This window comes from Mastigoproctus giganteus, chromosome 3, assembly GCF_048544385.1.
Source record: "Mastigoproctus giganteus isolate SK-2022 chromosome 3, ASM4854438v1, whole genome shotgun sequence".
In the NCBI taxonomy this organism is placed as follows: Eukaryota; Metazoa; Arthropoda; class Arachnida; order Uropygi; family Thelyphonidae; genus Mastigoproctus; species Mastigoproctus giganteus.
In genome coordinates, this window is record NC_143577.1 from 202387639 (window position 1) to 202400866 (window position 13228).

At 37.6% G+C, this 13228-nt stretch overlaps 1 protein-coding gene across 2 annotated transcripts in view; it reads left to right on the forward strand.

The window, feature by feature from the left end:
* The window catches only part of LOC150088580 (uncharacterized), a 124792-nt gene that overhangs the window by 90760 nt on the left and 20804 nt on the right, over positions 1-13228 (forward strand). For both annotated transcript variants that reach the window (XM_090369582.1, XM_090369583.1), the window contains exons 6-10: positions 182-317; positions 3005-3238; positions 9300-9818; positions 12123-12368; positions 12533-12868. In XM_090369582.1, the coding sequence (XP_090225708.1) occupies positions 182-317; positions 3005-3238; positions 9300-9818; positions 12123-12368; positions 12533-12868 (1471 nt within the window). The remainder of the gene's footprint in view (positions 1-181; positions 318-3004; positions 3239-9299; positions 9819-12122; positions 12369-12532; positions 12869-13228) is intronic.

A 13228-nucleotide genomic window follows, 5' to 3' on the forward strand; every position in this document is an offset into this window, starting at 1 on the left:
TTTGAATTATAAAATTTTCATAATGGAAAGTAAATAATGGAATTTTGTTGTAACATTTAAAATAATTTCAAATCTAACTTTTGACAAAGCAACGACCGCGTTTCCTTTCTTTACTTTTAATTTTGAATATAAAAAAATAATAATAAAAAAAGGTTCTACAACTTGTTCCATGTTTACGTAGGCTGGGACGTTGCCATTGGTAACCTTGACGCAGCTTAAGCCTCGTTCTGTGTACGAGGTAACTGTGTCTGTGTGGGAAGATGAGGAAACAAAGAAATTCGGAGTGTCTTCTGAAGTTCTCACCGTGTCCACAGAAGGTAAGGTGTGAATGTATTTTGTACACAATATTCTCAGAGCTTTTCTTTCCACGATGCATTGCCTTTCTTTTGAAAATCATCTTTATCCTTCTAGCTTGCAGAAGAATTGAGCTCCAATTCCAGTAAGCATCCCGATGAACAGTGCCATCAGGGAGTTTCAGTTTAGAAGCACGCTTTTTGATAATATTTCATTCTTTCCTTTTTCTTTTGTTTTAGCGATGCATTTGCACAGCGACTTTATTATATTTTAAGAGAGCATTGCTAAGTCTAGAGGACTTTCTAATACAGTATTCGCATTTAGTATCCTACGGAGAATTCTGTTAATCGATTATTATTATTATCGACTTATTTTTCTCAATTAGAAATCATTCAAATTAACAGAACTCATGAAAATCTTAATCTGATATTTGAGGATAGTTGAACAGGAGATACAATGAAACATGGAATCTGTAAAAGCCAAGTACGTAATTTGAGGTAATTTGTAAAAATTAACTCCCGCAAATAACTGATAAAAGTCAAGGAAATTTAGAGTGGAAGTCAATCATGTATGAGGCTGTAGTGCCTCACTTCGTTTATAAAATATGCGGTTATAGTACATTTGGTAGAAGATGAAATGCACGTGACATGCAATACCAATAACGGCTGAAGAGGGATCATGTCATCCTTATAAATTAGTTCAGCCATGTCAAGCGTATATGAGGAAAATAGTTTAGACTGTTAACATCTGTAGATTAGAGTTCATATGTGAATATTACTGAAATAAGTAATTTAAACGATTTTTCTGGTAAAGTAGATTGATTTAGCGAGAGTTGTATTTTCCATAACTTCTACCAATGCAGTCATGTGCCAAACTGTCAGTGTTTGTTATTTCAGCTGTTCTACTTCTTGAAATTTCCATTTCAATTTCTGAATCTCTTGCTTTTAATTCGTGCCAATTTTCTCCTCGTATACCAAAATTAGTAGAGGCGATGCCATGACATATTTCAACCATGTTGAACACAATATCACCGATAACGAATTCCTTATTCGTAATTGGCTATTGCTTCTCAGACAACCTAAGCCAAAAATGTCAGCGATCAGCTTTTTATCATATAAAGAACATTGATTCCTGTTTTATCTTTCTGCAAATGATGTGTGTGTGTGTGTGTGTGTGTGTGTGTGTGTGTGTGTGTGTGTGTGTGTGTGTGTGTGTGTGTGTGTGTGTGTGTGTGTGTGCGTGTGCTAAGGGCAAAAACAATTAAAGCTGTCACTATATTGTGTCTGCATTTGCGCACATTTCCCAGTCAGTTTGCGTATTTGGGGAGGGGATAGAGTTTCCGTGAGGTAATATGCAACTTTCGACCGACTAACTCGGTCATATCATGAAAAGGCCGATAAAAATTTCCTGCCGTTTAGACGGGATTCGTACCATGGTCTTTACCACGCGATATGGGAAGACGGCGGTACTTACCATTGCAGCAACCGCGAGGACATTTAGTACAGCGTACATGCGATGAGACTATTCAAGAGTCCTAGGATGATTTACAACGAGTTAAAATTAGTTTCCTCGGAACATCCCATACATGCCAATGAAATTCAGCCATTCCATATGAAGAACGTCTTCTGCTGTTGCGGTTTTTATAGGGGGTGCATTGCTTTCAATTAGAAGGACTGTGGCTTACCATCCCCTAAAATGTCTCATAGAAGATTCAAAGATTTCGTCCTTGTAAATCATAGTTCCTCTCTCCAAGATGGAGTACGCTATATATATGCATTGGGCATTATGCTTGTCTAGATCATCATACTAGCTTCTCTGCAACCCTTTCACCTGATGTTTATGGGTTGGTTTCAGATCTCTGTTACTTTCTCTAGTTGAATATGCCTCGATAATCGGACTGCAGACTGAATATATGCTTATTCCTGAATCTTACACTGGACCTCCCTATTGAGTCCAATTGACTTGTTTGCGATGAGATGAGAAGATCACAAATCATGGGCTGTCTCACATGCAGATTTTTCACTCTGATAGCCAAGATATTTTGTTCTGAGGCAGCTGCAAACTCCGAAGAAAGTTGCTTACTCTCATGTACTTGCATCATTTGGCAGTTAGGACCGATATCAGTTATCAGCTGATATTGTAGGCCATTTGTCGACCTTGTATAGCTCGCTCATACGTGATTTTGTGCCATTGGACCATGAAAAATTACATAGATGTGCGCAACCAAACTGAGTAACGTAGTGTGAGACGTTTTCATTAAAACCACCCACATTTGAGAGTCAGGACGATCCTCGTGTCATTTGCACCTTGATACGCACGCGCTCAGTTCGATTTAGAAAAGGGAGGAAATGTGAGTACACTCGAATGCGCCTTAACTTTTATCCACCAATATATTTCTTATAAGCGCCTTCTTAACAAAAAAGGTGTCTGCTTTTAACAGAAACAATAAAAACTAAAAAAAAAAAAAAAATTAACTCCAATATCATCTGTAATTGAATACAAACTTTACTCATTAATACTGTCATTGCGTTTATAAGAAATAATTTCAGAAAGGACGCATACACGAGAAACAGAAAGAAGGAGATTTCTTTTAAATAAGCAAAAAACAAAATCTTTTCGCAGCTGTATTTCTGTCTTCAATTCTGTGAATGTTTTCATCAGGGTCCCAACACGTTCTGTTGTCTTAATTCCTCAATTGATTTCTTTACAGATGGATGCTCTAGAGACAACCACACGTACTACGTTGGGGACGAAATTTTCCGGGAGTGTAGTGTTCGCTGTGTCTGTAGAGGCGATGACAAAGATGAATGTCGGGATCGGTGTCTTCCTCCTTATCAGGCAGCAGGCACGAGGAGCAGCGAGGACGTCAGATGTGTCGAAGTACCGCATGCAGAAGAGCCGTGCTGCGTGGTTTTAAAATGCGACGGCGCTAACGAGAACGAAGGTAAGGAATCCAGTTCCCATGGAAACCAAACATCGACATAATTAACGAGCCCAAAATCTTAATTCACGTTCGTCCGAGTTTAATAATGTTATTGGAATAGACTCCGAAGCAGCGCGCTCTGTGTGACTTCCCAGTGCAATTAACGTATGTATTTATAAACTCTGTTTAATGGTTGTAATGATTTGCTTATCATCTTCAAATTTCAAATGATTGTTAGTTCCCACATTCGTCGCTAGATGGAGCCACAAGCGATACATTTATTAATTATAGTTTGTACGCAGAACATTCACGTTCTATTAATATTGAAACCTGATCAAGGTTTCAATATTAATAGAACGACACGCTACCACCCCTCAAAGTTCAATTCTTAAGGTATCATAGGCTTTTAAATTTTAAAATGTACCCTCTAAAGAAGCTTATTTTAGCCGTTAAGCAACCTATATTTTACCCGCACTATGTGTTTTTACCAATCCTCATATCTATCACGTTGCACTGTTGTGTGTGTGTGTCAAGACCTGCTACCAGACTGTCTAGCATAAACAAGGCCTTATTAAGATGGATGGAAGCCTGGAAGCGACCACAACCAAACACTAAAAGAAATTGTATCAATGGAAGTCTTGGGCCTCAGCAATACAGTCTTATTGAAACTTTGCACGTAGGGTAGATGGGAAACATTTTCTTATTTGTATCGGCTTGCTTAAAAGTCACATGGCCCTGAGTTGTAGATGACTATAGACATGTCTTAGTGAATGATAGCTGCGCATATACGCATTTTACCTGTTGTAAGCTACACATCTACAACAGGCAAAAACTTGTTTTTGGATATTATTCCAAAAGCAAGTTCTGCTTGCTCTCAATTTGTTTAATGGACTGCAGTCAAGCCTTTGAAAAAACATTAACATATAATCTTAGCCCAATATATTTTTTATTTTTTTTTATATTGGATGCCCACGCTCTCCTTTATTATAAAGATTTAATATAAAGAATTAATTTATAATTATTTATTATAATACTAATAAATAATTTTTTATTTGATATAATTATTAATTACAAATTAACTAGCTCCAAATCCATGTTCCATAATCATGAGGACGAAACTGTGTATTTTGAAAAGTGGAGTTTCAAATTGATTAGCAAATTGACTATTTTATTTAAATCAGTTTAATTTAATATAATTTAATTTAACTGTTTAAACTTATTTATATCTGAAACTGCTTTCAAAAATACTGTGGCGAAACTTTTAATTTTTAAAACTCTTTGTACCCGTGTACGTAGTACAAAGTATAATCTCCATATTTGTCCAATACTTCCCATTGCATAGTGCAATCAATAATTTGAGCTGGCCATTGCAGTAGCACGGAGAAAAATGCAATACCGTTGGCTGCACTGTTTATACCACGAATGACACAAACTGATAAAATATTCCACTCCATAGAGTCTCTCTTTGGACATATCCTAAGCGAGACTGAACAGTGAGCTTAATTTTAACCATGCCTGATATACACTTTGCTGCCACTTTATTAGATGCACCCCCTGTTGTGCACACAAATGGTTTGTCTCACAACGTTGCAAGTCACATGACCACAGTTGTGGATATAAATGCAGCAGAACAACCTTTCTAGTATCAGTTAAGCGTACAAACCGTAGCAAGTGGGGAAAAGGAATGATCTAACGTGGGCTTCGAACGTGGCATGGTAGAAGGTGCAAGACGTGCTGGACAAAGCATCTCTGAAACGGCAGTTCTCCTGAACTTTTCACGCACCACAGTTTCAAGGGTGTATCGAGAATGGTGCAACGAACAAAAAACATCCTCTCAACGGCACTCCTGTGGATGAAAATCGCTTGTTGATGAGAGAAGTCAGAGGACCTCTCTCATGTGCAAGCAAACAGACGGGCCACAATGTCGCATATCATGTCAGAATATAACCTTGGTGCGCAGAACAAAATATCGAAACGGACCACTAGTCGCATTTTGTCGCGAATGGGCTACAACAGCCGACGGCCACATCGCGTACCTTGTCACCAACGAAGAACAAGAGATCACGCCTCCTGTGGGCACAGCAACACCAGCACTGGACTATCGATGATTGGAAAACAGTCGCTTGGTCTGACGAGTCGAAGTTCCTGGTGCATCACGTTGATGGAAGGCTCAGAATTTGGCAAAAATAACATGAATCTATGGACCCGTCATGTCTGACGACTACTGTTCAAGGTGGTGGGAGCAGTGTTATGGTGTGGGGAATGTTTTCTTGGCAATGTTGGGTCCACTGATACCCATAGATTCACGTCTGAATGGCACATCGTACCTAAATATCGTTGCTGACCAAGTGCATCCGTTCATGATGACAGTTTATCCTCAATCAGATGGTTACTTCCAGCAGGATAATGCGCCAGTGCACAAAGCCCGAATCACTATGGAATGGTTCCAATAACATGACAATGACGTCTTTGCTGCAATGGCCCGCTCAGTCCGCGGATCTCAACCCTATTGAACATCTTTGGGATGAGTTGGAAAGGGCTGTTCGCTGCAGGCCTACACCTCCGTCGAATCTCAAGGAACTGCGTGACACACTAATGTCTGCATGGCACTTCATTCTTGCACAACGTTTTCCGCATCTTGTTCAATCCATGCCTAGACGAACTGAGGCTGTTTTGAAGGCTAAAGGAGGCTCAGCACGCTACTAGGTAGGTGCACCTAATAAAGTGGCAGCACAGTGTATGTTTGTTCTCCTCTTGATGAGATGTACAATATAACTTGTGTCAATTTAATGTTTCCTAATCCGATTAAGAAATACCTCACTATATGACTGTTTCGTGAAGACCTTTTAATACTGGTTTATCTCCCTAAGGATATTTCCTCAGGAAACTAAACCGGTTTGATGTTTCCTAGCGACTACGATTCACACTTTCTTCAATTTTGTTTGTATTGATTGTATTAATTATTAGTTGGCAACATAGCACTATTTTTGTCTAGAGGGTCTGTTTACTGAATTTTTATTTTTTAAATTGTATTTTTTTTAGATTTACCTCTCACTATAGTGGTTTCGTTGTTTGCTTTCTCTTTGGAAAGGTCTGGGTTCGAGTTCCATCTTAGCCTTAAGAAACTTATAAAACCGGCCAATTCACTTCGGTTTGAGTTAGCCGGCGTTAAGCGGAGGTGTACTTCTCCCTGTCAGTTTTTCTAGTTTTTCTACCACACAAAATGCCCTGAACATACACACGGCTTCAGACCCATACACATAGGTGCGGAAGGCAGTGGTAAACCAGAGCATGTAAATCCCCAAGATTAAGGACCTTCTTCATGCAGAAATACTCAAAAATAAAGACCATTTTTCCACATTCCTCATGAAAATTTTAGTTTAAGTCCATAGGATATAAGTAATCGGGAAGGCAGCGACTGAGTTGTTGTTGTTGTTTGTGGTTTTATGGCCCAAAAAGCGACTGGAGTATACCAACTTAAGTGAGATATTTTCCCCGTGAAATCTATCCAAACAACTACAGCTGAGTTCTTCAAAATCAAACTCACTAAAAGCAGAAAAATAAATAAAATGAAACACATTGGACGCCATCTGCGGATTAGTGCCGTCAAAGTGCCCTCGTTTCGTGTTCCTCTCGCTCTTTCTCAATATTGCTCAGACCCAGGAACCATTATAAGAATGTAGAACATCGTTACACTGAAACTTGGAACGGTGTTTTGCTTGTCCGGCTTTGTCAAAATATGCTGTATCTGCTGAGGTCTGCTTGTAAGTGAGATGCCGTAACGCTGTTAGAGGTTGATTAAAATTTTTGTTTCCTTGGAAACACCCAAGTTTACAGTTTTATTTGTTGTTGTCCGAAGTCTAAGCGTAGTTCAAATAAGACGTGTTTTAATAGGTTTCGCATTTCTTTGTGAATGAAAACAAAAAAATAAAAACGCTTCCAATATGGCTCTCTATCTCGATCCCCTTAGCTATTCTCAATGATCCCAAAAAAAAAAAAAAGGAAAAAAGAAACACATCTTGTAGCTATAAAGCGAATTTTAAGTTTTTGTTTCGGAAACTCATCAAAATATTTCTGCTTTGCGGTTTTGGCAGGCATCCTAAATGATGCAATGCATCTAGACATTTTTATCTGAAGGAAAATCTGGATTACTTCGGAGAGACAGAACAGGTAACTCATATAAATATGGTGTGTGTTACCAGCTGAATGTAAAATAAAGACAAATATCACAATACAAATATATCGTATTTTAATAAAGTATAATGCAGCACTGTTTAAAATACTATTTATACAGTATGAAGGACTATTTAGAACTTTGATGGCAAATTTCAGAAGGGCTTTGGGGCATCAGTATGAAGAAAAAGTTTTGAACGTCGGTCCGGAAACGTCTTCTTATTGACCTAAATAAAGAGGCGCTCAGCATTTGGGTTGAAAATTTAACAATAAAGAGTTCTTTAAGAATGTTGGAATTCTTAAAGGCCTCTTCAGTCAGGGTTTTTCCACCCGAAAAACGCGCAAATTGGAGAGTGAACACACACTCCTTCAAATGTTATAAATATTGACCACTGAAGGATTTTTTTATGGTTCTGTGGAAGAGAATTAGCCCCTTCCCAACCCTACTACCCATAGATAGCAAGCTAACGCGGTTGCTGTCCAACGCATATACAATAATTGCATTACGAAAAACTTTTATTTTTTAACATTATCTACATTGAAAATGGAACCCAAGTTCTCTAAAAATCCCACAAGACGTCATTTTACAAGGTCCGTTTATATGTATTATCTTTTTCTTAAGTTTAAGTCTTTTTCCTCAGGCCCTTAAGATTTCACAGTAGTACTTTCATTCTTGTCGTTTTACTTAGTTTCCAAATTTCACTTGTTTAGAGTTTTGATGGATTGCATAGAAGTTTATAGATCTCCTCCTTCTTAGAAATCGGCTTAGAAATTGAGAAATTGCCATGCTACAGCCAAATACTGGTGGAATAAGAGAGTCCGAAAAAGATGGTCCAAGCAAGAATTAACTGTAGATAATACATGTAGCAAGTTTTCAGAACAACCGAAGAAGTAAGAAATGCCATCGGGACCTGGAGTCCTGCTGATATGAAGAAATTCAAGATTGTTCAAGATTCTGATCTTTTTATGGCAAAATTGCTAAGGAGTCGATGAACCGGTGGATTCGAAATTCTCAGAGATCGTCAATGTAGAAGTTAAAGTAGAATGGTAGTAAGTTAGTTTTTATCTTTCTACTTTATTTCAGAAGGTCCACCTGAATTCTAAGAGAATGGAAGTAAGGATGATTAGGTTAGGTGTATGTTAAGCGCTAAGCATCTAAGGATGTGGGGCATTAGTATCTTGTGCCTGTAATTGCGTGTGCTCTTCAGTTCGGTTTGCTGGACTAAAAACCAGAGTTTCCGGGAGCAAAAACTACGCAACTTGCCTGACGCTGACAAAATCAGCCACTTAGCGAAAAAAAGCCACAAAAATTCCTGGTGTTATTGACGAGATTCGAACTGTGGCCGTCTCTATCCGGCACGGAGGAGCCCTCTTATTGTACTGTATTGTAATACCGCAAGGATGAGAGCTAGGATGAAACAGAAGTTAAGTACATTGGCTTCAGTAAGGGACTAGGTAGCGCTACCCTCATTCTGATAGGTGGAAAGTTTTGCCCTGTTCAAAATTAATTTTAGATTTATTAATAACTTGTTACAACCTGTAAGATATCTAGTATAGGCAGAAAGAAAGTTGGAAAGTTCAGCAAACCAATGGTCACACGCGTTATTTATTAAGTATTCAGGTGTGCGTTTGCATCTGTAGAAAATATTTTCAAATTTAATATTAATATTAACTTCTTTTTTTTAAATAAAGGGGCGTACAATGTTATTTATATGTTGGTGTTCAGCTTTCAGTTAACTGAAGTAACTACCTGTAAGTGACACGAACATTATAATGTGAGCATCCCTTGGGACAATAGGTGGCACTCATTTTATTAACAAGAATTTAGATGTCCACTGTGATGAATACCTTTCGTCTGAAGTGCTTATTTGAGTTAAAAATTAACGAAATTTTGTTTTGCGTTTTACAGATGCCAATACGGAAAATCCTTTTGAAGAATTCACTTCAGCCAGGGGATTTAACGAAAACAAAACCCATGACTTGACGACAGTAACAACCGAAGCTAGTCCACCCGTAACTTCAGATGACAAATGGCCCACTACACCCGCTGAAGATGTGGAAACGGACCACCCAATATCCCCCGCACAAGAAGGAGAAGAAGTCCCTTTATTAAAGTCAGGTTCGGGAGAACAGAGTAAATCCGGCGAAGAAATTGGAGATAAAGAACAGGAGATAATCGAGCAGGTCTCGGACGGAGCAGCGGACGAAAAGGATTTTGTTGAAAAGCAAGTCGACCCACCCACCGTAAAAGATGACTCTGTTGCTATGACAACGGAGGAGCCTGAAAGCACGAGCGAAATCGAGCACCCGTTAACGACGAAAAGTCCGGAAATGGTAGAGGAAGAAGGAGTTATTGAAAAGAATATCCCAACCCCAGGCAAAGAACTAATGACCGACGAAGAAAGAAAGGAAATTGATATCTCAGAAGGTATGTACAGGTAGTGTAGTTTAGAAACGCCTAGGTTGATACGGAAACATTTTATATTAATATCTTCCTGTTTTGTTCTTTAATACTCTGAGAACAACTCGTCAAATTGAAGTACTTCATTTTCTTTTCCCTTTAATTTTCTCTATTGGCGCCATCTGGTGGTGGTGCTGAACGGTGCCACGGGAAATGATGATGTTATTTCGGTGAATAATCATTTTCAGTCTTATGCTAAGCACAGTTTCCGATAAACGCAGACGATTATGCTCGAATTTGATCATAGATAACATAATAAACTGCCTACGGTGTCGATTTTCAAGGCGCCAAATAAGTTTCATCTTTCCATGCGTGGTTATCATCATTATTGTAACTAATGTGCTGTAGCATATTTAGAAATAAAAGAGCATTCTTAATACTGATAAATAGTAGAGGTTAAGGATTATATAATTACTAGTAGAAGTATAAAATCAGATATAGGTAAAGGATGTAACGGAAGTACCATCATCGAATATTTGAAGTGGTCATAAATTATTTGACCGATGAAGAATTATGACTCGATAAAAAAACTATTAGACTGATTTCTCTCCACAACAGAATTTCAAGTATTTTGATGATACTATAATTCACAGGCATTTATTTAACTTCCTGAAACGTTTCATGACTCAATAACAACATGGCTTCCTCAAAGATAGATCCGTCTCCACTAACTTTACCGTGTATTGGCAGTTTGTCTCTGGCTGTATTACCCTCGTGGGTACATAGTTGGTAGAATCGTCGTTCTTCCCACACAGTGCGGAAAAGACTTCAGTTCGAGTCCCGTCGATGGCTGGAGGAAATTTTATGGTCCTTTTTCACAACGTGATTGAATTAGTTGGTCTCGGGCGATGATAGCATGGATTTTTCTCCCAGAAACTCGGGTTTTTCGTTCAGCAAACAGAACGAACGTCGTTAGTCGCTGACGTTCCTAAAAAACCTATTACAACAATAACATATTACATTACTGACTGTGTTCACAAAGGTCAACTAGTAAATGTTGTTTTTATTGATATAACGAGTGTTATTGATAAGGCCCGATACAACATTTTTATTAGCAAATTGAAGATTTATGGAATTCAGGAACCTTCTATTTTGGATCCAAATGGTCAATGTCCACGTTCAGCCTAGACCAACCACACATGAACAGACTTTCTGAAAGTCTGTTCATGTCTGGAAAGTCACTTTCTATATCTATCCATCCAATAGTGATATTATGAAAACTAATAAAACTTTCAAATTTTTTTGTTATCCCAGTAAGTTCCTGTTTTATTACTATTATTTTTTCTTTATCATATTCTTAAAATGAAACTTTAATTATTTTAAATCTTTAATTCCATTCGTCAACTACGATGAATCAGTGCGTATGGTTGAGGCCACATTCGCCATACCACAGTTACACCTCTGTCCATTATTATTGTGATTTATCCGACTTTTTTAAAATTAAAAATAAAATAATACATTTAAATAGCACTCAAATTTTCATATAGTTGAATTTATAGACGCTAGGGGATCCTTGAAAATCTCTGCAAACTTACAGGGAGGACACTAAGAGTCTATGAGTCATTAAACGTTGATAGGCGCTGCTCTAACTATTCCGACTTATCTTCCAAGTGGCTGAAGTTCTTACCAGCTATCAAGAAGTCTTCCCTATGGAATAAGCTGAGTTGGTCTGTTTAGAAATCTCGTCGAGGCAACTAATGCTTGAGGCATCACTATATTGTGTTTGTAAGTTTGGTGAAACTTTTGTCCTTTTGGCCGTCTTGCGGGAAGGAACACCGATTTTGTTTATAAGAAACCATGCATTTTTTGTTGCAAGGATTGAATGGAAACGGGAATCGAACCTAGTTTTTTTTTTTAAATACGGTGTGGAAAATGATGGCCACTGTAGAATGAAGAAAAGGAACAGGAAAGACAAAAGTACAAATTCATAGGGGTTGGAAACAGTACCAGGAAGAAAACGCGTCGTGATAAATACCAACAAAAAAGTCGAATGCGATCGGGTAAATCGTATCTCAAAACTCAGTAGAAAGTCTTTGGACAAGAAAGCGAAAAAGATCAAAATGAGAACTTCATTTTGTTTTCTAGAACCTGGAATGGGAAGGAGGGAACTTGGGAGGGAAACATGAACAATATGAACATGAACATGAACTTACGAGAAATATTAAATTTTAAAATTATGAATAATTAGGAAATTTTTAAGCCAGAAGTTGTTCTAAAACCATTTGAGTTAATGACATAGTAGCGGGTTAAAAAATCGTTCTTTTTTGCCAGGTGATGCTACTGCAGTGGACAGCTGCCAAATGAATAATGCCACTTACCAAATCGGAGAACGATTCTTTGACAACTGTGAAAGTCGATGTATCTGCGAAGCACGTGGCGTCGTTTCTTGCGTGCCAAGGTGCCCTTTGCTGCAACCGGGAAATCGAGATTGTAAGGAGGTTCCTGACCCCCACGATCTCTGCTGCAAGCTGATGATATGTGATCCAGAAGAAAAAGTTGTGACTATGACTATAGAAAGTGAGTTATTCTTGTATTAGCATTAACTAGAATTAGAATTATTTGTTCAGGAATACTGTGATGGTGATGTGTTCTTTATTATCTGATCTTGAGCTTAGAATCTAAACGTGCTGAGCAGTGACTCATTTTTGTTTTGACAACTTCTACTATTTATTCTTTTGCAGGTCTGCTAATAACGATCAATTCTGTTGAAGCCCTGAATGCGTCATCAGTCAGAATTCGAATGACCTTTGAAGATATGGACGCTTTAAAGTTTGTTACACCTTTACAAGTCTGGTATTACGCAATGGAAAACGACAGTTCCCCTGTTACATGGACAAAACGATTCCTAGCGATCAGTGACATCAAGAAGGTCGAACCCCATTATTTTGAAGTAGTTATAAATGATCTGAATCCTGGCACTTTGTATTTTTTCAAGGCTGCTGCAGATGTCCATAGTACTAAAGAGGAAGCAGAATTAACTTTCAGCAATACAGTTTCTGCTAAAACTTTCGCAGCAGGTGAGAGTTTGTTTTTAAAATTGTTTTTGTTTGTTTTTGAAATAAATCATCACAAATTTTTAAGATTTTAAAATTAAAATTCTAACAGTGAAATTCGTTCAAACTTCAGAACTAATTTTTTAAAATTTAATTAGTTTTTATTAATAAGTTAAAAACTAATTAATGGAAATATGTTTAAAGCGGTGTGGAGTTTAAATAAATAAATATAAATTGAAAATAGACGATCATTTGAACGGTTAGTTAATTTTTTGAGAATGAAAAGTTTATTTAAGAATGTCATACTTTAAAAATATGTTTTAACAACAAACAGAGAAGTTAAGGTTTAAGGGCATTTTTAAAAAAAAAAGTTTGGACATTTTT